General features: G+C 42.1%; 1 protein-coding gene and 1 long non-coding RNA gene across 2 annotated transcripts in view; one reads left to right on the top strand and one right to left on the bottom strand.

Annotated features, from left to right (window-relative positions):
* Positions 1–26,476, top strand: part of LGR5 (leucine rich repeat containing G protein-coupled receptor 5) — a 126,655-nt gene that overhangs the window by 91,922 nt on the left and 8,257 nt on the right. The window contains exons 5-14 of the mRNA XM_045872956.3: positions 6,260–6,475; positions 8,466–8,537; positions 11,338–11,406; positions 16,628–16,699; positions 16,849–16,917; positions 17,059–17,130; positions 20,491–20,556; positions 21,493–21,564; positions 25,289–25,360; positions 26,103–26,228. Of these exons, the coding sequence (XP_045728912.3) occupies positions 6,260–6,475; positions 8,466–8,537; positions 11,338–11,406; positions 16,628–16,699; positions 16,849–16,917; positions 17,059–17,130; positions 20,491–20,556; positions 21,493–21,564; positions 25,289–25,360; positions 26,103–26,228 (906 nt within the window). The remainder of the gene's footprint in view (positions 1–6,259; positions 6,476–8,465; positions 8,538–11,337; positions 11,407–16,627; positions 16,700–16,848; positions 16,918–17,058; positions 17,131–20,490; positions 20,557–21,492; positions 21,565–25,288; positions 25,361–26,102; positions 26,229–26,476) is intronic.
* Positions 39–10,551, bottom strand: LOC135364410 (uncharacterized). Its single transcript, XR_010411438.1, has 4 exons — positions 9,633–10,551; positions 9,020–9,391; positions 2,229–2,413; positions 39–1,491 (listed from the first exon to the last, which is right to left on the bottom strand). It is a non-coding gene; the product is annotated as an uncharacterized LOC135364410 (long non-coding RNA).

Below are 26,476 nucleotides of genomic sequence, written 5' to 3'. Positions count from 1 at the left end.
GCTGCAACATTCTTCACACCTTTGACTTTTTTTCCCCTCAAGTCATCTGTGTTAATAATTGACATCATTACAGTCATCTCAGATATGGAATTAGCCAAGATCTATGGCTTATCTTTTGACTAACGCTTTCTTCCTTGTAGTTAATGGCTTATCAAAGACATTCTCAAACAAAGATATAAGTCTGTGTGATACATTGGCAAGGTATCATATATGAGATATATGTAAAGGGCCTTTTTCTGGAAAAACAATAGCAAGAATGATCTCATAGCTTCTCTAATCCCTGCAATAATGCCACTTATAAATCAAAAATTCCTTTCAGGAGTATGGAACAGATTGGCAAAATGTTTCTTTTGAAAGAGAAAACTTGTAAAATTAAGCTTTTACACATGAAAATATTATGCAAAAATATTTAGACAGGAGGTAAGAAAATGAGCTTTTGAAGTTTGTTTTTTGGGTTTTGTGGGGGTTTTGTGTGTGTGTGTGTGTGTTTTTGCCATTTCCTGACGTAAAAGATTGATTTTTTTTTTTGCCTGTTACCTTCTAGTTCTTCATCACATAGGACACATTGATATTGCAGAACTGCAGTCACAGTGAACATGCAGTTTTATTTTGTTTTTAGTTTACAGAATACTGGGTAACTTTCATCCTTGCTCTAGCACGGTCCCCATCTGCCCAGTCGTCCAGGATGGAACATGGAGTCGCTGTTCGTTCCTTGCCTCCCCCTGTGGCCACAGCTGACAAGTCACCACATTCTGTCGGGCCCACTTATTTAGCAATCCTCATCTCGGACCTTCCTGTCCATTTCCACACTTCTTCCAGGCTCTTGTCTTTTCTCACCCTCCTGACTGCAACTGCCCTGGTCACTTACTTTCTCACCAGTCCCTCTGCACGTTGCGATCAAAGAGATCTTTCTACAGCACAGCTACTATCAGGATACCCAGTCAGGAGGTTGTACAGCCCTCCAGCCCAGAGAAACAATGTTATGCAGATTTTGCAGATGCTTTGGAGGAGAATGGGACATTGCTCAGAGGTAGATAACCCAGAAATCTTCTGAACACAGCTATCCAGACTCTAGATGCTTACCGTGGGTACTCAAAAGTATTGAAGCCTGTCAGGGTGACCTGGATGGCCCTGACAAGTTCCCAGTGATGAGGAGACACATCCCCAGGTCCATGAGGGACAGTCCTGTTGGCCAAACAGTTCATGCAGCAGAATCCCTTCGGTAACTATGGAGTCCTCCAAGCCCTCCCTCCAGAGAGGGAGTTATTCCAACATACGCCCCAAAGTCATGACAGATCCCTTTCTCACCAGTGGCAGTCCTCTAGGTAACACGGCCCAGACTTCTACTTGATGAAAATTCTCTTCCTGCACCAGTGATGTCATAGTTTTCCTCAGCCATGTTAGCCTTTGGGGCCTTCTTGGACTTCTGTTGGCCTAATCTCAAAGATGTGTGCTTCTTCTTTTCTCTGTGATGGGAGGCTTCCTAGAACTCTAATCAAAACATGGAGGGTAGCTACTGAACTTACATACAAAGGATTACGGTGAGTAGAAAATCAGCAGTCCTGCCAGCCCATATGACCCCCTCAAAAAATGTCAGTCTCCGTTAGAGAGATTTGAAATGACAAAGAGTAAAGAACCTTCAGGAAAAATTAAAGAAACTTTTGTGGGGGAGGGGGGAGGAATGATATCACTTCCTAAATGTGAAGATTTTTCTCAGGTAATAACACCTATCATTCGTGGAATGCTTTACTGTTTACAAAACACTTGCACATATGTTTTCTCATTTAATTCCCATAGCAATTCTGTGACCTGTTACGATTCTGCTTTACCGATATGAAAATGGACCCTCAGAGAAATTAATCCACGTGCCTCTAAATCTCAGAATTAATAACCGACAGGGTCTTGACTTAATGTGTCTTGATTTTTCTAATTCAGTGCACTTTTCAGTTACCCTAAGCCCATGATGTAAGTGGTTGTATGACATAGAAAGTAGGGTAAAATCTGTATCTACCAGTTTGCTAGAAGTTATAAGTAACAGAAGGAGCATAAAATGGGTACCATGTTCCATCTAGTGATTACTTTTTAGAATGTCTTTCAAGATCATAATTAAGAGGTTTTATTTGTCTAAAAGACGATGGGGCCACTCCCACTGTTAGTGTTTTATTTTGCTACCCCTAACAGCGTGCCGGCTTTGTGCTACCTCTGTGACATTAGGGTTAGATACTTACATGCCAAGATCACTGGTAGGAATTGTCTCTGAGAATGTGCTGTCTATCCCATGTCACTGCTTCTCCTTTGCCTTTGGAATGAAGACGTTCTATTCAGTAATGAATCGGGAACAAAACTCTTTGCCCTTTGGGATTATAGATGCACGTGCACATGCATGCACACTCTGTTATTGTGATGTTGAAGCCTGAAAAGTAAGGGTAACTTCTAGTCAGTCTAATTGCAGACACCTCTTAATTATTTCCACCGTGAGGGATGAAAGAAGTAGCATTTTTCAGAACCAAAATTCACCGACAATATAGTACTCCTTTTAACCAACCTTTGACTCAGGCAAAGTTTGAGTTTACCTCTTTTTTTTCTGAATGGTTTCCGTGGTCAAAAAAACCCAAAAATACAAACTGTTAACCAGCCTCAAGTAATAATAATGTAAAATCATGAAGGTGATTTATAGTGTGCTATATTCATTCCTTTAATCGTAAAGCAATCTTATAAAATAGAGAGGTGTTACCCCCATTTTACAGGTGTGAAGGCTGAGGTCTATTGATTTGGCCATGGTCACACAGCTACCGTATACTGACTTGGACCTGAGATTTCTCATCCCAAATCTCTGCTCTAATTCAGATTCTAAGGGGCAGGCACACACACACACACCCTTTGTGACTTGGCATGAAATAGAAATGATAACAAAGAAACACTTAAAAAGTGGAACTATATAACACAGTTATTTTTGTTGTCCCTGATAATATTCTAGAACTGCACTTTTATATGTGGTTTTGTGTACTCTGTAGTGATGTTTTTCTTATACACCACTACTTAAATATTGCATTTTCCAAGCATATGACTAGAAAATGCCCAGCTGCCCCAAAAGACCGGATTGACTTAATGTGAGCTCTTTGTTTACTCACTGAAGAGGCACAACTTTCCCCTACCAGCTGCCTTGTCCACAGTCTTAACCTTGTTCTGTGGGAACCACCTGTATGAGTGGCTGGATAATTAATTCCACACTCCGGTTTAGCCTTCGGATCTTCTGTTTAGATTAAATCAGATAATGCCTCTGAATGTGAACAATGTACCATTCTCTGATTAGGTTTGGACCACTGAGGCAGGTGGACACGGACTTCAAAACACTGCGTTTAGAAGAAGTATGGTTTATTGGGAGCTTCTTAGATGAAGAAACTAGTGAGGCAGAGACACGTTTTAGTCTAGTTAGTTTAGTTAGTGCCTCATTCAGGATACCCGAGTATGGGGTCGGGGAGTATTAGGATAGGAAGGGATAGGACTGTGCAGAATTGCCCTGTCTTACTCATTTCATTTCAGACAGCAAATTGCCCTAAGATTACATTGTGGAGGGCAGATTACATTCCTTTTTCCTGCAGCCGGCAGGGGCGGGGGGGGGGGGGTGATTCCGAAATCATAAATCATAAATTACTTTTTTTCATAAATTCACTTATCAAGAGAAATGGGCTTATTAACATTGAAAACTGAGACCAAGGTCACTTCAAGACCCAGCAGTGACATTAGCGGGAACTTAAGTCCTGAAGAAGACAAGCCTCTGACTCAGCGCTGAGAGAGCCTTTTCTATAAATGTACCCCAACGTGTGTACCAAACTTTAAGATGAGTCATCTTCAGGACTCTTAGAAGCTGCTTGTTGTTTTATTACATAAGCAACTGGCAATCATCAGACAAGATGTCACCTCAAACGGGGAAGTTCATATGATTTAAATAAAGTCTTCCTTGTTTAATCAGTGCGGTCGTTAAGGAGAGTTTACATACGTGCTTCACTTCTGGTCAAAAGAAAACCATCACCTCCTCACCCCGGATGAAGTTATACCTTATTTGAACCTGGGCTGAGCATGTTGTCACTGCATCGAGGGGGAAGGGCAGTGTTGAGTTTTCCTAAAAATTTCCGGTTCCGTTTATTGACAGAACCTTGAGATAGTTGGAATCTGTGTTTCTGCTGCCTACAGTAATCGTCACCCTACTGGAAATTTAATTGTGAGTGGGCACCCCTGGACACCAAACTCTTAAAATTCATTCCAAGTGACCTTACCTCAGTTAATATCAAAACCTGGTCCGGGGCCTTAAAGGCATCACTTGTCCCCATTCAGTCAATAGAAGCAGAAGCCAGAGGACAAGTGAAGTGACATATTGTGACCAAAAGTGAGGAGGCTGCTTTCCAAAGAAATTAGCTCCCTACCACAGAGAATTCTATCTCTAACTTGTTTAAATTTGGGTGGAAAGGGATTATTCCATGACCCTGGTGCACTTCCTGCCTCTGTGTAGTCTTCAGTGCTTCCTAAAACATTTTTCAAAATCCACTCATGATTTTCTAATCCTTCCTAAGACACGGACCGCTTAAAATGCAACTCTTCTTCTTCTTCTTCTTTTTTTTAATCCTAGCTTTGAAAATGCAGACAAATGCGTGAGCCTTAAGAACAGATTGGAGGGCGCCTGGGTGGCTCAGTCGTTAAGCGTCTGCCTTCGGCTCGGGTCATGATCCCAGGGTCCTGGGATCGAGTCCCGCATCATTGGGCTCCCTGCTCGGCGGGAAGCCTGCTTCTCCCTCTCCCGCTCCCCCCTGCTTGTGTTCCCTCTCTCACTGTGTCTCTCTCTCTGTCAAATAAATAAATAAAGTCTTAAAAAAAAAAAAAAAAAAGAACAGATTGGAAAAGTGAGCGAGGGCCCTTGGAAGTATAGCCGGGTGCTGGTGTCTCTGTCGTTGATGCACCTTAGAGGAGATTGCAATTTCCACTTCGAAAAGCTCGGCATTGTCATTGCAGTCGCTGTTTCTGTTGGACGGGGCGAGAGAAGTGCATTGCACTCCCTCTGCTGGTTCTGAAGCTGCAACAGCTCATTACCCAGACCTATGTTTAGATGTAGTTCCCCACTTAAAAAAAAAAAACAAAAAACAACAGGGCGCCTGGGTGGCTCAGTCATTGAGTGTCTGCCTTGGCTCAGGTCATGATCCCAAGGTCCTGGGATCGAGCCCCGCATCGGGCTCCCTGCTCAGCAGGAGGCCTGCTTCTCCCTCTCCCACTCCCCCTGCTTGTGTTCCCTCTCTCGCTCTCGGTCAAATAAATAAATAAAATCTTTTAAAAAAAAAATGGTGTGTGGAAGAAAGAAGCAAAAGCTGGGAAAGCTGCTCATTTTGTTATTCGCTTAAAATGTCAGGAAAAACAAATACCTGCCCAATGCACATGGTCAGATGTGCAAGAAAGCCCACAGTTCTTAGGCTTTTTATCAGCACTGTACTGAGAAAACCAGAGGGACCGCCTCTCCTCTCCCCGAGGCGTGTCTCTAACAGCCTTCAGAAATGACTCCGTTCCTTTAAATACCAAGAAGATCTTTTCCCAGAGTTCAGTGAACAAATTGGTAGAATAATAGGTTTTGTAGATTCAGAACAGTCCAGGGAAAGCAAAGGCATGCGGGGTGCCTGGGTGGCTCAGTGGGTTAAGCATCTGACTTCAGCTCAAGTCATGATCTCGGGTCTGGGGATCCAGTCCCGAGACTGACTCTGCGCCCAGTAGGCGGTGGGGGGGGGGGGGGCTGCTTGTCCCTCTCCCTCTGCCCCTCCCCCTACTCGTGCTTTCTCTCTCTCTGTACCTCTCTCAAATAAATAAATGAATAAATAAAATCTTTAAAAAAAAAGGAAAAGAAAGCAAAGGCATGTATTTGGCTTGGGAGAAGGGGGAAGAGAAAGGGTGTCAGAGAGAAAAACTGAAAGATCATCACACTGAGGCTTCATACCTCAGGGGAGGCCACTTCTGTGCATGGAGGCATGTTACCCACAAGCCTGGAAGGGAATCATAGCTCCGTGGAATTTTAATAGCCGAGGGGCTCTAAGAAGCCATGGTTCTACTGGCAAGTGAGGAAAGCCTCCCACGAGAGCAAACTGTTCCAGATGCCTGGGCATCCCGAGGTCCCTGAGCCCTGTTTCACACCTGTTCCTCAGCATACTGAGAGTGTCCCTGCAAGGCTGACCTCCTGCCTGGGCTTTGCCCTCTTTACCATCCTCGCTGCTTGCTTCCGCAGGCGTCTGGATGCCAACCACATCAGCTACGTCCCCCCGAGCTGCTTCCGTGGCCTGCATTCCCTGAGGCACTTGTGGCTGGATGACAACTCCTTGACAGAAGTCCCTGTCCAGGCTTTCAGAAGTTTATCAGCACTGCAGGCCATGACCTTGGCCCTGAACAAAATACACCACATACCAGACTATGCCTTTGGAAACCTCTCCAGCTTGGTAGTTCTGTAAGTTTTATTGACTTTCTTTCTCTCTCTCTTTTCACACTTTCTAAATTTTCACCGCAGGACATGTTGGCCTTCAAGTGCTGGCCCTTCATGCCTTGAATAGGGACTCCCTGAAATGACTTGAGAATATTAAAGAATTCAGCCAAGCACCTGCTAAGTGCCACGCACTTTGAGGCATTCGAAGATAAACTACAACCTCTGTCTTAGGGAAGCCCATGTATATTGTTCAGACAATCGTCACACTGTACAAAGTTAGTCCAGTGACAGAAGTGAATAAAAATTCCTTATTTCTGATAATTTCTAATTCAGGTCAAATTGAAATATGCCCTTCTTATTATTTAATAAATATTTTTTGAACCCCTACCAAGGGAAGAGAAGTAAGGACAAACCATTAACAGGGAGCTGTGCGTTTGTGTGGCCTTTTTTCCCCGATGGGTCTAGATTTCATTATTTTAAGTAAACCAAAATGATTCTCAAGTAATAGTTTGAAAAATAATCAGTCTCCTTTAAGGGTGTAGCTGTATGCCCCATGTGTATAATATAATGGTCAATCAAGGCTGATAAAGGAAAATAGCAGCTGCTTGAAAGGCTGGAAGATCAGTTTGCCGAGGAACCTTGAGGAAGGCTTCTTCTGCCCTATTTCTCCCTTTGCTCCATGCCCACCCACGGGCCCACCACTGCCTTCGATTATTCCAGTTTTCTTGATTACCCGTCTCTCTCTTGTATTATCTTCCTTTGAGGGCTGGCCAGCATCTTATCCATCTTTTTAGGTTCCCCTCAATCCCCTTCCCCCATGTACAAGATCTTCAATAAATGTCACAAAGATCTCACACGAAACCAACATAGATTTATTAGAATAAACACCTTAGTTGGGGTACCTGGCTGGCTCAGTTGGTTGGGTGACCAACTCTTGGTTTCAGCTCAGGTCATGATCTCGGGGTCGTGGGATCAAGCCCCAGGTCCCACTCCACACTCAGCACTCTGCATAGAGTCCACTTGAGATTCCTTACCCCCTCCCGCGCCTCCCCCTTCTTCTCCTCCCCCCACCACTCGCTCTCACTCTCTCACTATCTCTCTCAAATTAAATAGATAAATAAATAATAAATAAATAAATAATAAATAAATAAATAAATAAAATCTTTGAAAAAACAAACAAACAAAACCTTAGTTTAAAGGATAAGAAATTTCGGGCGATATTGACAAATTTCTATACTGACTCATGCATATAAAGATGATACCGCTGACCCACCAGAAGCTGGGTGTGTGCTTTAACTTTTTCCCCCACCTGAAGGAATGGATTTACAGAGACCCAGCTATTCGTCACCCTCTTCTCCTTAAGCCCATTTTCCAAAAATCCCTTGGGACCTGGTCCAGTTTTCAGTTATATACACAGCTGTTCTCATTGGCCCTGACTTAACTGACTTACCATTGAGCCAAAGATGATAATTATACATGTTAATACTATGTCAAGATAACTAATCTCCTGGGGCAGCCAAAAAAATCTGATCACCATTCTCTGACTAAAATTGTTGTTGCCTGTTAACCTGTGGTCCCACCCTGGGAACATAGCCATTTATAAGCCTGCAGCTTTAATAGAAAATATGCGTGTACACCAGGACCTTCCCTCCATCCTTCATTTGTCAATGATGGTCAGAATCTCTGCTTTAATATCCTACATCTGAAAGCTATGTTAACAACCTGAATTTACTTTTATCAGTCATGTTGCCCGTATTATTATATACTCCCTGACATCTCAAACGCAAAAGGTAAAACTGTCACTGCCTATTAAACTCTGTAGTATAGAATCATCTATGGTAAGAGTGGATGGGTCATATAGCCTTGAAAAAAAAAAGTTAAAAAAAGCATTTCTTATATATAACTAGCACATTCTTTACTCTAAGTTTCTTTGGATTTAAGCAATCAGAAGGCTGTGCCGAAGTTTCCATGAGCAGTGTGCCTTCCTGACTGTGTCCGTAATGTTCTCCTGCAGGCATCTCCATAACAATAGAATTCACTCCCTGGGAAAGAAATGCTTTGATGGGCTCCACAGCCTAGAGACTTTGTGAGTTGACCTTTTATTTGTTTCCCTTTTTTCAGTGTTTTCATGAGTATTCTGAAGGAATCAAAATAGCCTTAAAGTCAAACTTGCTGTTTGGTTTGGTTAATTGCCTGAGCTTTAAACAGATATTTACAGTGGCTTTATCTTACACACACACACACACACACACACACAGAGCTAGTAAAACTGAGATTTTATTTTAATCTAACAAGAGTGGTAAATTAGAATGATTATAAGCTAAATGAGATGTTCTCTACTTAGCGACTGTTTGCCTAGGAATGTGTACTCTGTGTCAAGGATCAGTTCTAATCTGTCACTCAGGCTCACTATTCATGAGTCTAGTCCAGGCATGCCCCCCTTCCCGGCCCCCACCCAGTGAGAGGATACCGACCAGACAAATGCTGGACTTTCCAATCTGAGATGAACAGGAGTTCCATTAGCAAACAACAAAGTGATTCAAAAAAGTAAAAAGTAATAATAGTTACCATTTATTGCGTATATCTCTATCCAAATACTGCACCATTCGGCATATGTGGTTTCAGTTGATCCCACAACCCATCCTACGAGAGCGGCTAGTCAGGTTTAAGTTATTTTAACAACATGACATATCTAGGCAGTAGCATAGCTGGGATTTGCTTCTTCTCGAGTTTGACTCTGAAATCCATGTTTACCAGCATACACTACTTCCAAAGAATAGGTCAAAAGCTCAGATCTGAATTGGTACCTATAATAAAAAGAGAGTCCAGCCAGCTGACCGCCTAGAGCCTTTCCCAGAGCCATGACGGTGAGAGTTCACATGTTCTCGCGGGCCTCCCCAGGCCCCAGCCGTTTCAGGGGAGGAGCTGCTCTTCACTGCCCTAGCGGAGTGAGAGGTATAATGAGGGTGAGGTGACAGGCTTTGGGGGTCCTGAGTGTTCTGGAGGGGGGGTGATTCCAGTTTTGCCCTCCTCACCCCCATATTTCTAATACTCAGGTACTGTAAACCACCCAGGGCCACTACATCTACAGTGATGACTGACCCGGTCTGCAAAAGGAGAGACCAAAGACCACCTCTCTCGTGGCCTTGGAGCCCATTATTCGTCTGCATCCAGAGCTTACCATTTGTACTTGGTCAATTTAGCCTCTAATCGGGTCTGGGTCTGACGATTTCCTGATGGGCCATCTGTTGTTGGTGGCTCAGGTCAGTGAGCGCTCCCAGCTCTCCTTCCTGGGTTACTTACGTCACTCTGTGTTTCCTCGTAGAAGGGAGGCATCGTCCTCATAAGGAGATGCCAAAGATGAACTTCTCCAGGCAGAACTTTGAAGTCAACTTAAAGGCACAGGCAAACCATTCTTATGAGGTGCTTGGAAAAATTAGAACTTCTCCCTTATCTACACAGGGCTGGGCTTGGGATCTTAGTAATGGAAAGCACCTTCCAGTCCTTTCCAACACAAGAGGAACAAAAAACAATATTGGCTTTGATGGGTATTTCCATAAATAGGCTTTCTTTCCCCCCCACCCCATGTTTGAGATGAGAACCCAGGATTTCATGTAAATACCATAGAGTCAAATATTTTAGGGCAAATTCATATGAGTCTCATTGTCCCCCACCCTCCTTTCGCCTTGCCCAGGGCTACAGAGGATCAGTAAATTGGTTACTCCCAACCTCTTCCTCTGCCTCACTAGAAACCCAAGTAATTTATAAGGACCCAATCCTCCATTTAATCAAAACAGAGCATCTGGAGAGATTTACAAACAGGAAGAAAATTTATGTCCACAAAAGACATGAGTTTCCTGCCTGCAGTATAGCTTAAGGATGGTTTGTGCCAGACAAGTAGGAATCTTGATTCATGTTTAACTCGGTCATATTATCTCTCTCAAAATTAAAAAGCAATTCTTCTCCATAGAGGAAGATCTAACCACATCTGATTGCCTGACCAAAAGAGTTTTCTGCATCATCTGGGAAATCTGCCATTGCCCGAGACTAGGAGGCAATTACTTTTTCATACGAAGTTGTAGATATAAGGTGGAGTTAGTCTGAGTAATGGAATTGAAAAGGCATTTGTGTCATAACAGATAGAGAAATTAATGAGTTGAAATTGTTTGGCCATGCCATCTCTGGGCATGAAGGATAATGTAGAGCTTTGCCTCACAGACCGAGGAAAACATACTTCTGGTCTGAGTCTTTATTTGTGACCCTGAAGAAATTCTAGACCTGAGGCCCTTCCTGAGAGTGCCCAGTACCACATACACCTCTCCAGAAGCAGACTGTCATCCTGGACCTCAGGCTGGGAGAATCACAGGCACTCTACAGGAGTCAGGGATGAAGCAACTCTCCAAGATGTCCTCTCAGGCAAGACTCTGAAAAGCAGAAGGAAACATCAGAGTGTGAAGGTGGGAACAAGAGAGGAGATGTGATTCAGGAGCCAGGAGGAACACACACACCAGCTGACAGCATGGTGAGCCAGGTTCAGGTGAAGAGCTACATGGTCAAGCCACCAACAACCTAGCCAAGTATCCCTCCTACTTGGACATTAACATGGCTGTATGTACCGCCACCCCCCCCACCACCATTTTTAAATACCTCAGTGCCATTGAGACTTGACTCTGACATTTCTCACGAGCAGTCTAATGACCACGTTAATGCAGAGACTGGTGGAATGATGGTGGACAGCAAGCCAAGAATATCTCTCTCCATGAAGAGAAGGAAGGAGGATTTTGATCAGTGATCCTGACCCATTGCAATAGGGTGTTCACTTTCTCTGTAAATGTATATAGGAATTTTCAAATAAAAAACTGAAAATACTATTTACTTCTTTTCAGAGATTTAAATTATAATAATCTTGATGAATTCCCCACTGCCATCAGGACACTCTCCAACCTTAAAGAACTGTAAGTATTTAGGACAAATTTAATGGGAGAACTCTCTTCTTTGTGAATTCACTTTAAAATATATTTGACTATTGTACCTAGTATGACTGACTAGAAAATTTTTAAAGTTTGTATAAATAATGGCTGAGTACACTTGAAACATATTTTCATTTAGTCTATCTCCAGCAAACATTAGATAATCTTTTTTAAATTTAGAATGGATTTCCCTAAAGTATGTATATTAGAAAAAATATATATACATAGTTCTCTAAGTTCTCTTTTCCTAAGCTATATTCCCCCAACATCTACACACTTCATACATTTATAGAGAATTGTCACAGAATTCAGTTATTTGCTGAGCATTTTGAAGAACAAACTTTTCTAGGTCATTTAAGTCTAGGATTAGAGAAACAAAATGCATGTGCCTAGTACCGTGCTAGATGTTTTCACATACATCATCTCATATTCTTCAAATACTTCATGAATCATATTTAATTTTTAAAAACCCACCATTTTACTAAAGTAAAGCTGACTTTCAGTTCTTAGGTTGCATCCATTGTCTTTTATATGCTATAATTCAATTAGCTTTTCTTTGTACCTAAAAATATGAATAATGTATGTAAGGAATGTTCCAAGACTTGGAAAGGACAATAAACGTAGAGCCTATTCTCTTGGCCAAGAGAAATGAGAGACACAGCTAAAGGAGGTAGACAACAGGGCTTGTTTGGAAGCAAAAGACTTTAGGAGGGTTCTCCCTCAGGAGCCCCCACGTGTGGCTCAACTGGGAAATCCTCATGGTCTATGGTCAGGCAGCCCAAAGGCGCCTCAGCCAGTCGCCGGCCCGTGGAACCCAAAGAGCATTGACTCTGCCCCTCTGCCATTCAGACAACACTAGCACCCGGCAGAGGAGAATCGGTTTGTTATTACAGACTCACTGAGTACCTTCCTTCAGCTCAGGAAATCTTGTCCTCATAAGGAGCTTACTTAAATCTCTACTTCACAGCAGCTTAAGTCAATTTTCTCTTCTCCTCGCTTCAAACGGGGTCAGGAGAAGTGATCATAATCCTCTCTCCAAAGATGGTTCCCTCTGTGTCTGCTTGTTATACAGTGGTTTTCTACTGGATATGAACAGATGGATTTTCTTTTTATAACATTAGGTTGTAAGCTTCCGTAAAGCACAACTGTTCCTTTCGATTTCTTTATTCCTCTTTCAAGAGGACAGCTTGTGATTTCTTTTTCTCCTAGGGAGCACATAAGCTTCAAAATGCATAGAGGAATTTAACCTTATCCTCTAGCTATCAAAGACGCTGATCACTGCCACAGGAAGAGAGTACTATTATATAATGTTACCCTGCAGGTTATTTTCTTAAAGAAATGTTTCCCTCTCTTTCTAGAGGATTTCACAGCAACAATATCAAGTCAATACCCGAGAAAGCATTTGTAGGCAATCCTTCTCTTATTACAATGTAAGTGGCCGTAGTTCTTTTTGATTTTTCCATCCTGAGATATAATACATATTGCAATTTTAAATATAATAAAATGAATGTCCTATATATTCCCAAGTTTCGTCTTTGTCAATATAAGATTCTTTACAGAGAAGCATCTATAGAGATGTTTTGCCAGGTTTCAGCTGAATGCTGAAATAACATAAAAGATTCTTTTTTTCTAGGACCTCAGGTGTGCATTGCATTATGCTTCATATCTTCAGAGGCCTTGACTCACTTCACAGTAATCTTGTGACATACTTTCACTTATCTCTATTTTCTAAGGAATAAAACTGATTTTTAGAGAATCATTATTAAGGTCACCTAGTCATTCAGAACTTGAACCCAGGTATACTAGAAATACAAATTTTCTTTTAAAGATTTATTTATTTCAGTGAGAGACAGAGTGCTCATGCAGGGGGAGAGGGGCAAAGGAAGAGGGAGAGAGGAACTCAAGCAGACTCCGTGCTGAGTGCAGAGCCTGATAAAGGGCTTGATCTCAAGACCCTGAGATCACAACCTGAGCTGAATCTAAGAGTCAGATGCTGAACTGACTGTGCCACCCAGGTGCCCCTATAAATTATTATAATAGGAGTCCTTTACAGCAATAGACTCCATTGATTGTGGGCATTGGGGGGATACTGTTTTATGCGAGGTTTCTGTATCTATTTGTTATCAAGCCCAAGCATCGAGTCACATTTATACAATTACAAGCTCGGTTGTAATTCTAGAAAGGTGAATATATTCTAAAAAGATGTATATGAGGGTTTATATACCATAAAAGCACAAAATAGAGTTACAACTACAGCATATAGTTAGTTATATGTTTCACATTTAGCACAGACAGAAGATCAATCACGTGTAGATGCACGGGAAGATGAAAACAGGTGTTAGGATGGTTCTTCGTTAAAAGACCTGGCAAACTGGGGCATAGTACTGGCCTGAGATCATGCCGGAGGTGTCTCGAATCAGCAGGAGGAGAGAAAGGACAACTGTTGAACATGACTCTAGGGGCATTTCTTGGCAGTTATTCATCCTGTGCCAATTTGATTAAGAGGCTTTCTGGAACCGTGTAGTATCTGTCACAAATGAGCTGGAATCCCAATTAGCCCTGACAAGTGAAAAAAAAAAATAAATCCCATTCATCGTTTCTGAAATAGTCTGACAGTATGTTGGCAAACTAAGGGTTTTAAAGTTTATTGCCAATAAACATTAGGCCTCATTAGAGAGTATTTACATATTAAAAGTTGGCAAATTTCATTGCCTTTGCTTCTTTTTCCTTAGCGCCACAAGACTGAGTTTTGTTTGTTTGTTTTTTAATCACTCTTTTGATATGCTGATACCACTTGAGAAAGGACTAACAGCCCCCAAAATTTATTAGTGCTTCTATCCAGTATTTTATGGCGTTCACTATTTTCTCCCTGAAACTCTCCTCACCTTGCTTCTGCCTGTTTCTCTCTCATCAGTCACTGCCACCCCCTGGCAGATCCCCAATTCCCAGTTTCTGTGAATGCTTCCCTGTCCCATTGGCTACGCGGTCTCCATTTCTCCCTCTGAGGTCCCCATCCTCTGCGTAACTTCTCAGACCCACTGCCACCAGCCTCTGCTAGCCACCATCTCAAAGTTCTTGCCGATCTAAGGCTCATCCCCCTGCCTCCAGCACAGGAGGATGGAGGCACAGCATCCATCTTGTCACCCTCTTACTGTGGAACATCCGGAGATTCAGGACCGTCTCTTGTCTCATCGCCTGACCAGCTCTCCACAGCTCTCCTCAATTACCCGATGGCATAACCCAGATCGACAAAGCTGTATCCATAGAACAAAACTCTTTATTTCCTTGCTCCTATGAGTCCATCCCCTCACCATGCTTATTGACATTCTGTCTCCCAGGGCCCGTTTCAAATGACATTACATGAAGTTTTTCTTGATCTCACAAGAAAACTCCTTCCCGAGAACCCTATAACTCCTTATTTGTGCAACTTACGTACATAAGCATGGGTATTCATTCATATCTGCCCAGTGTACATACGTACATATATGTATGTGACCATAATTATATACATACAAGCATATGATATAGATAAGGGACAGTGTGATATTATGAGAAAAATTCCATTTTTTTAAGATATTATTTATTTATTTGAGAGAGAGAGAATGAGAGACAGAGGGTACGAGAGGGAAGAGGGTCAGAGGGAGAAGCAGACTCCCCGCCGAGCAGGGAGCCCGATGCGGGACTCGATCCCGGGACTCCAGGATCATGACCTGAGCCGAAGTCAGTCGCTTAACCAACTGAGCCACCCAGGCACCCAGAAAAATTCCATTTTTTAATCATAAGACCTATATTCTAGCTCTAGCTTTTTCTCTTATCGATGATCTAATCCAAGGGAAGAGGGCAGGAGGACAGAAGGGGACGTAGGTTTGTTGGGTGACAACTCTAACCCAGGTCCGCCAGATGTTACACAAGCATGAGCTCTTTTAATCTGTACACAAACCCTACAACTCAGATTTATTATCCCAGTTTAACAAATGAGAAAAGTAAAGCTCTGGGAGGTACTGAACTTGCCAAAGTATCTGAGCCTTAGTTTCCTCCTCCATAAATGAAATAAATAATATCTAAGCATCTGTGCTCTGGTTCTTATAAAGTTGTTGAGTGGATCAATTGAACTATATACGTGAAAGTGCTTCATCAACCAGAAAGTGTTATGCTGCTACTTATTTGTTCTATCCCAACTGATTCCAAGCTTCTTTAGGGCAGGGACATTTTAGCCATCTTCTTCAAACTCCCAGAATCTAGCATAATGTCAGGCACATGGTAGATACTTAATGATGGCTTTCCTTAATGACTCAGTCTGTAAATTCCCCCATACATTGAGCACAGTAGACACCAATAAATATTTGTTGAATTTCATTGAACTAGGATGTCTTCTCCACTAAGACCTATTTGTAGGGCTTCATTGACCAGACAGTTCAAATACCATTACTGAAGACATCTGTAAAACAAAATATTTAAGTTCTAATAATGCCTCACCTTTTAAAGCAGTAATTAATTTTTTAGAAATCTAATGTTGCCAAAAAAGCAGAAGAGCAAATTTCCTCTCAAATACTTTGAAGAGTCCTTTGTGTATGTTATGATAAGATTTGACCCGAGGATCTAACCTTCATGTGAATCTGTAGAAATGCATCTTTCTTTATTTAATGATACAATTGCCAGCACCTTGAATTACCTTCTTGCCACTTAACGGATATGCCACAGATGTTGGAGGCAGAGGAAGATTTTTAGGTATACCTGCAGTCTGTTCACTTGCTTTTCTCTTTAGTACCTATCACATATCTGCCTTGCTGTCAGAAACTTTCATTTTTATATAGTATGGATTTCTTACCAAAAATCTCCTCATGGGATGCCTGGGTGGCTCAGTCGGTTGGGCATCTGCCTTCGGCTCAGGTCATGATCCCGGAGTCCCAGGGTCCGAGTCCCACGTCAGGCTCCCTGCTCAGCGGGGAGCCTGCTTCTCCCTCTGCCTGCCGCCCCCCCTGCTTGTGCTCTCTCACTCTCTCTGTCAAATAAATAAATAAATTCTTAAAAAAAAAAAGTCTCCTCATGAGTTAAAACACTTGTGTTTTACCAAGTAACCAGGAATGTTATACAATAGAGTACAATCAAGATTACATACATTTAATATATTCGTCAAAATTTTGAACAGGTATTCATTTGTCGTTCAACTTTTATACTAAGACATTGGTGTTTGGATTTTTTTCAGACATTTCTATGACAACCCCATCCAGCTTGTTGGAAGATCCGCTTTTCAACATTTACCTGAACTAAGAACGCTGTAGGTTTTTCTCTTACAGATCGCTTTCCCCTTGCAGGGTACTGTAAAAACCAAGTGAATATTTTAAGTTAAAGTGCTTTGAAAATGGCACTAAAATTACCCCTTTCTGGAATCTTCTTCCAATAGTACTCATGTACCCCTCCTTTTAGGACTCTGAATGGCGCCTCACAAATAACTGAATTTCCTGATTTAACTGGAACTGCGAGCCTGGAGAGTCTGTAAGTACTTGAATAGGCTCTTGACTTTGCCCAGAACGTGCACTGCCCTTGAAGCCTGACCAATCTTAAAGTCAGTGAATAAAAATATGTCACTGTGCGATGCCTGAATAAAAGAATTATGTCTGGTTTGTGTTTCAACAGGACTTTAACTGGAGCCCAGATCTCATCTCTTCCTCAAACCGCCTGTGATCAGTTACCTAATCTGCAAGTGCTGTGCGTATCAGGAAGGCAGTGACATTGTGTAAACAGGCAACTTCCATTTAGGAGCGAAATGGCAGGCGCTCTTTCAATAATCCTTGAAAAGGGGAGAAAGTTCTTTCCTTGAGGGCTCCAGGAGGTCGGTGCTCCCTCGCCCCTGTGGGCCGAGGAAGTGGCTCTCTGATGTGACCCCGGTAATGGTGGTGGCACACCCTTGGTTCCCAAGGTCCCATCAGTCTCCCATTAGAGTTTCAACTGGCACACGTTTCCTGTCAGAAAAGGGCTATGAACAAGCCTCCATAACTTCATTTCCCCCTCTCGAGGCTGTGCAGAACAGAAAAAAATTACATAATGGCTCAAAACCCCAATATGGATGCCAAAATTAAAAAGTAAGTTATCAGACCCATACAAGCCTTAATAAAGGCGACCAAACATTCTTCCCGTAGAGTTGTGGGGGCCATGTTGTAATGTTGCCAACAAGCGGTTAAACAGCTTGCATATGTGATTTCTGGTGACTCGGAGCTTTTTTTTTTCCTCCGCCTTTCCCTTACTGAAAAGTAGTTTATAGGAATCTGAAGAGCCTTGTTTTGACCTTCCATTTGCAACCTTCTCCCTCAACTCCCAACCCTATTATCGTCCTCTCGTGCATTGTGGAGACCTAATGAATGGACCCTTAGTCTCCCGTCATGGCTCTGTTCTCACACGGGAGACATCTGTGTCAGTTGAATGCCTGTCATTCCACCACAGGCTTCACCTCGTAGCAGCACTACAAATGTTAAGTGGAAGAGTGGGAATGTCTGCCACAATGATGCTGCCTTCCCCCAGCCCCGGCCCCCTAACCACTTCAGACTTCCGTTGTTCAGTGATATGGGGTTGTATGAACACCATGGGACAGGCTTGGAGTCAGTCATTCATGTATAGAGGGAGGGAATATGGAGTAAGTCTGCTTCTTCACCCCACATCGCCCGCTGAGGTGCAGAAACAGACAAGGAAACTGAGAATTAGGGAAGTGGGGTACATTTGTTGAAGTCACACTGCAGGAAAGTAGCAGAGTCCACATTCAAATACAGGCAGTTTGATTGGATAAGCAGGAGAAAGTGCGTGTGTACCAGGTGGTGGAAATCTTAGGGGCCATCTTAGAATTCCGCCTACCACACCCCGGTGTAATTATCTTCATTTCTCGAGGAAACTGGCCTGATGACATGACTAGGATTTCACGCGCCGTAACTAGTACGTAAGAAGCCTCTATTTAAACTGCCTCTGTCTCCACTACGTCACATCGCAAATGGCAAACCACCCAGGGCTAGAACTGCATAAATGGAGGTTGACTGGCAAATTGGTTAAGAGCAAAGGCTCTGGGTCTGTTTTTCTGGTTCAAATCCAGTCTCCCTATATACCAGCAAGATTTCTTGAGCAAGTTATTTATCCCTTCTGGGGCTCCATCTCCCAATCTATAAAATAGAGAAACAGCCACTTCCTCCAGAGGATCCTCATGAGGATTAAGTGAGTTACTACATGTCAAACGCTTATACCCGCACCTGGAACGTTGTAAACTCTCAGGCAGTGTTAGCTCTTACCAACTTCTTTCTCACTTCCCTTAGACCATTATTCTTTCTTCAAGCTCTTCTTTCCTCCATTTGAAACTTGAAAGGTCTGAAAGAACACAAATACACTAACCACAGGAGCTTGTCAGTTTCAAAGCACTTCAACCTATAATTTTGATTTGTTCTTCACAACACCCTGCAAGATCAGCAGAACGGGTATCTCCTCCTTAAAGGAGAGAACGGAAAAAAAGGCCTAATGCTTTGGCCAGTGTTTCGATCAAGTTGAAGAATCGGTTGAAGTTGAGAGTAGAACTCAGGGTCCTGACCTCTACTACAATCTACTTTATGTTCCGGAAGCACAGATCTGTGAGCTCTCCTCCTCTGACTGAATCATCCACTGAGTGCCTGTTACATGAGGAAACGTCACTGTTGAAATTGTCCCCAAGTCTTTTCACCTCCCTGGGAATCACTTGACTGTATGGGGCTTTCCCCACTAAGTAGCTGGTGATCTTAGGCAAATTATTTCACATTGTATGGTGATAATCAGTGTCTTCCTCATAAGGTGACCACAAGGATTAAATGAAACAATTTAGGTAAAGCTGTAAACATGGTGTCTATATTTAAGAAGCGCTTGATGAGTATTAGCCATGAAAATCATTAGGTAGAAAGTAGGCAGAAGGTGACACTATGTCTTTCTGTCGAAGAAGGTTTTCTGTATCCTCTACCTGGTACACAGGAAGGATTTGTCCCCTTGCAGTCTGTGAAAACGAGTGAACCAAATTACTATCAGCTGTGATGATATGTATGTCCATTTTATCACAGTCACTATTTTTTAAAAATATACACCATTTTGTTGACCAGGTGTATTTAGTAAGTACTTGGTGTGGGGTATGGTTTGGGGTTTTTTCAGTTTTTTGTTTGGTTTGGTCTTTCAAACCTCTAGTATAAACTACAAATTTGTGTTTGCAAACAGCTTCATCTGCATTATTTATGTGTAGTAAACGAACTGTCTTTCTATATAAATTCCATTCATTCAGTAAATGTAGAATGGAGTGCTCAATTATAAGAACAAAATAATTTAAAAGCCTCTTAGAAAACAGTATGGATTTTTCAGTTGCGTAGTGGTGATCTGGTTTTAAGAATTAGAATCAGGCATGAAAGTGTGTTAGTTGATTAACTGATAACTTTTTAAACATGAGACAAGATTTTTTTTAAGTATCTATGTTACTTTATCTACCAGCTTTCTTTTTTTAAGCTTTCTGCAAATTACCATGGCTTGCTTTAGATTAGTTATATTATACTATAAATATGTCCAGATGTTTTTGTTATTCTGTAATTTGTTGAGTTTTGGCTGAAGACTTTCTTAGATTTTTTCCCCCTTGCAGCGATTGATTTCAAAGTTAGTGCTATGTTTTGAAGTGTTGTTGGTTTTTTTTTTTTTTTAGTTGATTAGAAAAGAACCAACAATGACTCTCTTAGCTGTAGAGATATAGCAGCTCTTAGAGAGGCACAATTATTTAATTTAATTTGTACTCATTTCAGTAAGATAATAGCTAGAACATTGTAGATCATCACTAACAAAATATAAATAAATTCGTTAAGTAAATTATTTAAATCAATTAAAGAAGTACAACAGCTACATTTCAGTAAACGTTTGGATCTGTGCTTAATCCAATAATGCCTATGACTACCTGCTCCATGTCAGGGCTGGGGAAACATTCAGAGTCTGCCTTTGGAAGATATATCATTTTGGAGGGGAAAGGAGAGCAAAGCATGTTTCCTTAGGATTAATATGTAACAGATTTTCCCTTTTGTACCTTCTGTTTTCCAGAGATCTATCTTACAACCTGCTAGAAGATTTACCCAGTTTCTCAGTCTGCCAAAAGCTTCAGAAAATGTATGTCTATAAGAGTCTCTAAGTCACTTAACAAAAAACAAGAGCCAAAACTCACATATCCAGGGGTCATTGGTTTGCTTGCCCCCGTGATTTCACTAGGGAGACATTTGGTGCTTTCCCTTCTCATACACACAAGGTGTGACTGTGTAGGATGGCTATTAAGTTGGGAAACATAGATAATATTATTTTACCATGCATTGTACTGTAAGTAAAGCATTTATTATGCTCTTTCCACCCCAAGTTTGGTGTTATAATAGAACTTTGGTGCTATTGGAGCTTTGGGATTTTTCTAAGCTTACATCTCCAATGAGCGGTATTATTTGTAAATATGGGAGGGACTTGGGTTCGTTGGGTGTTTGTTTCACAACAGCCATCTTTAGAGGAGGTGTCCTATTCGTCATATTCGAGATGCCATTGATGCTTCTTAGGCAGGAAACATTTTAACATTCCTTTCTTAAAATTGCCTCCACAAAACATGAGCCTTATTGCTTTAAAGTCATACTTAGGTTTTGATCAAAAAGATATTAACCATCTATCTTCTCCCATTTCGTTTTTCTCTGAATGCCTTTGGGCGATTAAGAGAGAAAAAGAAAGGCAAATCTGTCTTTAAAAGGTAATGGTTTGATGCTCTTGAAGACCTTCCAAGAATTCTAGAAGGGCTCAGAAGGCAGAGCCAGGCACCAAGTGATTGAACGAGGCTGGCATTTTTTGCCCACCCAAAAGAACTCATCGCTTCGTAAGAGAGGCAACACCTACGTGTATAAACTGGAATGTTCTTCTTTAAGCAAAACAAAAATTTTTAAATCGGTCACTTGATAGTCACACTTCATGTGTTCCTTTGATTGGGGACAGGTCATCCCTCTGTACAAGTTCTCTGAAGACTAATCTTTGAAACCAGTGACTTTGAAATCAATCTTTGGAACTCTGTCGTTTCAGAGACCTGCGACATAATGAAATCTATGAAATTAAAGTTGACACATTCCAGCAGCTGCTTGGTCTCCGAGCCCTGTGAGTACTGCCTCCAAGCACCTTCCCCAACACAGCACTACTTCCCTCATATTTTCTTTCTGCTGTATACGGGTATTGTTGGACCTTTGTGCCTACTTTTGCTATGAAAAGGCAAATCTCTTGCTCATGATAATTTTTGGGAATATATTCAAAAGTAGTAAATTGGCAGTCTGCTCTCTGACATGGAACTTGGATAAAGAAGAAGGAGGCCAAGCTGTTGCCTTGCCTACGAAACGCATTTCTGTCAGCAGCCTGGAATTGGTAGGGATCGTTTTCCACACAGAAATGGGATGACCACACAATTCTTCCTGCCTGTTCATTTTTCCTGGGTAAACAGTTCTCAGTACGTGTCTCAAAGTACTTGCGAATCATCTGGGGGCCACTGTAAAGAATGCTGGCTTCAGGTCCTCACCTGCCTCATGAGTTAGAATCTCTGAGGTGCAATAACAATCTGCATTTTAACAAGTACACTAAGGTTTGAGCACAGATGCCCTGGAAAATGCTTCTGTCGAATTGTAAATATGGTATCTAATTCCATTTTATAATTGAAAACACCATATTTTAACCATAAGTTAAAAAAATAACTCAGTAACAGGTTGTTTTCTGTGACAGATCTTTTTCATCTTGAAACTGAATTTCAATGTAATTTTGATGAATAATGACAATATGTAATGTTTAAACTCTGGTATATTTTGTTAAAAATCCTTTTTTTCCTAAGGTTTGTTTTTTTTTTTAAGATTTATTTATTTATTTGTGAGAGGGAGGGGCAGAGGGAGAGGGAGAGAGAGTCTCAAGCAGACTCCCCACTGAGTGTAGAGCCCGACACAGGGCTCAATGTCACGGCCCTGAGATCATGACCTCAGCCAATATCAAGCATCGGTGCTTAACCGACTGAGCCACCCACGTGCCCCCCCTAAAGTTTTTCTTAATACTTAAGAGACTATATCCTTGTAAAATAATACCATTCCTCAAAACATTTTAAATTTACCCTTAAGAATCATCTTCTCCTAAAAATTTACCTTGAAAACTATCTTGTTCTGAATTTAAATATGTTGCCCGTTTCTTACTTTTGGTATCAGCTTGTGAAATTCTTCTACTTTTCTTAATAAATGTCAAACAAATATACATTGCCTATCTCATTACCTGCCTTTTTCACCCAGTTGGAGTTCTGGCTGTTTCCAAAAGTCAGTTCCATCTTAAAAGGCTGATATAGTTGATAACACTCTATTATGTCATTGAAATTTGCTAATATAGTAGCACTTAAATGTTCTCACCAAAAAAAATTTTTTTTTCATATACATACGAAATAAAAGGTTGACCTCTAATGACACCAGAAGAATGGGACGCAGACCCTGAAGGCTCCATGTCCAAGTCTCCCTGAACTCCTCCTGCCCCTTAGACCCCACTAAACTCTGCCACCTCCAGTTCATCCACTTTTCTGCCACAGGCCCACAGGATGGCTCCCCTGGATCTCCACCAGTCTTTCCGCCATCGGTCCCCACTCAGTCTGTGAAGAGAATCTTTCTCAAATAGAAATCTAATTATGGTGCTTCCCTGGTGCAAGAATCTCGTTAGTCCCCTAATGTCTTCAAGATAGAGACTAGTCTTCCCAGCACTGCCTTTCAAAATCTGACTCCAACCTCCTCGTACGACCTCCTGACGCTCACCCACACATCCCCAGGCCTCTGACACATGGTGGCTAGCTCCCCTGTTCCTGCTGCCCATCGGATTCCTCCCCCTTCTTGACTTGCCCCCTGCCTGTGCCCTGGTAGGAACAAGACCTCCTGCCATGAGCCCAGGCCACTCTGATGCCCTTTGCACTCGGACACAGGACACAGCTCTCAGCACTGCCATGTGTACACGGTGCCCTACCCCAAAATGACAAGAACGTTTTCATCGTCGTATCCCCCAGGGTCTACGACGGTGGCTCTCTCATTATTTACTTAAGCATGTCGAATGTGTTCTGAGCAAAAGATCAGGGACTCTGATGTCAGTCAGCTCGAGTCTGAAGCCCAGCTCCTGAGATTATTCTATGACTTGGAGCAAGTCACTTAGTACCCTGTGTTTCACTCCTCGCCGGTAAAATGGGGCTACGGATAACACCTACCTCTCAGAGTTGTGCTGACGGTTATGAGAGCAAGCGAGGGACGGGTGTGCAGAAACCAACAACATGGCCGAGGCTGAGGCCACAGAGACACAGGCACAGAGAAGGGAGGCCGTGGTCGAGAAGGTGTGCATTTGCCGCCAGACACAAGACTCCAAAGGAGAGAAGGAGCACCAGTGCCCAAGTTCTCTCTCCTGAGCTTCCACTAGGAATCCGACTGCGAACAGTAGGGAGCCATGGGTATGCCACCTGCAAGGTCAGCCCCAGGCACTGAAAATGGCCGGAGAGCGGAAATGGCTCCTCAGGGGGCTGCCGGGAGGATTCCAGCACACAGGTGTACAAACAGGAGAGGAATTACGGTCCTTTGCACATACAAATTCTCCCATATTTACTCGAAAACCAGTCAAATTGCTATAAAGCCCCATGGCAGGACTTGGCCTACATTCCTGGTATTCCGCTCTGTGAGGCTCACCGGGGGCACCCATGTTCCCCCTGAAGCCACGAAAGACTTTGACAGATGGTAGGACCTGCTCCCCTCACTGGGCAGAGACTTTAGGAGCAGCTCAGCAGAAGCCAGGCTCCTCGCTTAATTCCCCAACCCCCATTTTGAGCTTCCCCACCCCTTCCCTGCCATTTCCTCCCCTTGTTCACCAAAACTGTTTTCTGTTCTGGGATCCGTGATGGATCAAAATAAAAAGCCTTCCAGTTTCATCCAGTTTAGGGAGCCTTTCAAATGAGAATATAAATGTTCTGTGAAGACCATTTATCCAAGGTAACTCAAGAGGCCCAGTATCATAAATAAATCACTCATCTGTGCTAGAGAAAAGTTGACTGCGATCACTTTCAATTTCCTCAGATGTCTACACTTTTGTTACACTTGTTAGTTAGGCATTTTAAAAAGACCAATTATAAGTTCATTTTTCCTTTTTTGAAATGTGGAAGTTCTTATTCCTGCTGAATCATCTACATTTCAGTGTGTGTGTGTGTGTGTGTGTGTGTGTGTGTGAGAATGAACTTTATTTCTCCATAAACTGTACGGGTTTTTTTTCGTTACTAAAGGATTTTATTTCCTACATATTAGCCCCCTTTTTATTTATTTTGCAGTTAAGAATTCCAATGTGCATCTCCTTTACTGGGAATTTTTTAAAAATACTTCTCGGTGTTTCTCTCGCGGGCTGACATACTTGACAACGTACACAAAGCGTTGCTGAGTTTCATTACAGATCTAGGACATTTTATCCACTTCGAATTTACTTGCTTGTCAGAGGAAGACCCTCGGAAGGTCCTGTCTCTTACTCCTCCTCCACCCCCACTCATCTCAGAAATGCCCTCATAAAACCTCACAACCATGTTTCAGTGAACTTTTTAGCAAACAGTAAAATCTAAAATATTCACTTGCATGATTCTTCCTGGGTTGACTTAAAACAAGGTTGATTTAAAGTTCCCTCTTTAGTCATTTATACTACTAATATCTTTATCTGAAGGCTGATTTGATAAGCTCATTGTTTTGTCCTGAATGAAGTTAAATTTTGGCAGAAGAATGAATATATATGGTAAAACTTCACACAATCTTTTTTAAGTATATAATCCTCTCACTTGCCTTATTTTTTTTTTAAATAGGAATTTAGCCTGGAACAAAATTGCCATCATTCATCCCAATGCATTTTCCACTTTGCCATCTCTAAGAAAGCTGTGAGTATTTCGTGATTTGTTTATGGCATATTTTAAATAATTGGGGGGCCACCTAAATTCATCAAAAATGTCGGTTTTGCGGAAGAGGCCGCCGTGCACAGATTGCCTGGCCCTCAGTGCTGTCCACACTGGAGCTGAGTCAGACCAGAGAGGAGCCCCCTCACCCCGCCTACCCTCCCCACCCCGCCCTCCAAGGCCACAGGGGCCCTGACGTGTTTAATTGAAGATCTGGGTGACAGCTGGTTCTGGTTATTGAGGTGAAATTTTCCATTTTCGCTGAGCAATCAGGTGGGGTGGAATAAGATGTCATTTCGGTTCCAAAGCCTTTTCATTTCATATTTGCCATCCTGACTAAGAGAAAACTTTCCTGTGCCGCTTCCCAGCCCCCTCCGCTTCTTATGCCTTCCGCCCCCGCCCAACTTAATCCACTCAACATCACTTTTCAAATTAGGTGTAGCACCTTCCACTGATTTGCGATGTCCCCACCTGGCAAAATGAAGCCGAACGTAGAAGCTACAATTTGAATGTGATTGAAACACGTCCCCTCTGCAATTCTGATTTTAAATCGAAAAATTATCAGGAGCTAAACCCAAAATGTTTATTTTTACCATGAAGGGTATGGACCCTGCTTAGAAGTTCTTATGGAGCAGTTTAATAATCTTTAGGTTGTGCTTCTTTTTTTTAACACCGATGCTTTCTGCTAACACAGACCAAAAGCCAATTGTTGTTTGATGTTTTGCAGGGACCTATCCTCCAACCGCCTGTCGTCTCTTCCTGTAACAGGGTTACATGGTTTAACTCACTTAAAATTAACAGGAAATCATGCCTTACAGAGCTTGATATCATCTGAAAACTTTCCAGAACTCAAGTGAGTTTGTCATTAAAACTAATAAGATACATTTGTGGTCATGCAAAGTAATAGACGTGTTATAGTAGTTTTCGAAATTTATGAGGTCATGGGACTCTTTTGAATTGCATTTCATGCCCTCAAGTCCTCCACCCCTGGGGCATTGTTAGGACAAACCCTGAAGTGGGAGACTGCGTCTTCCTGATCACATTTCCTTTCTTTCTCAAAGATGCCTCCTAGAATACTAGTGTTCACGGGAAGAGTTTGAA

Source organism: Mirounga angustirostris, unplaced genomic scaffold, assembly GCF_029215605.1.
Source record: "Mirounga angustirostris isolate CCGP_5_RB_7025 unplaced genomic scaffold, mMirAng1.0.hap1 SCAF_5, whole genome shotgun sequence".
Lineage (NCBI taxonomy): Eukaryota > Metazoa > Chordata > Mammalia > Carnivora > Phocidae > Mirounga > Mirounga angustirostris.
Note: the sequence above shows the minus strand (reverse complement) of the source record. Positions and strands in the feature narration are given on the sequence as shown.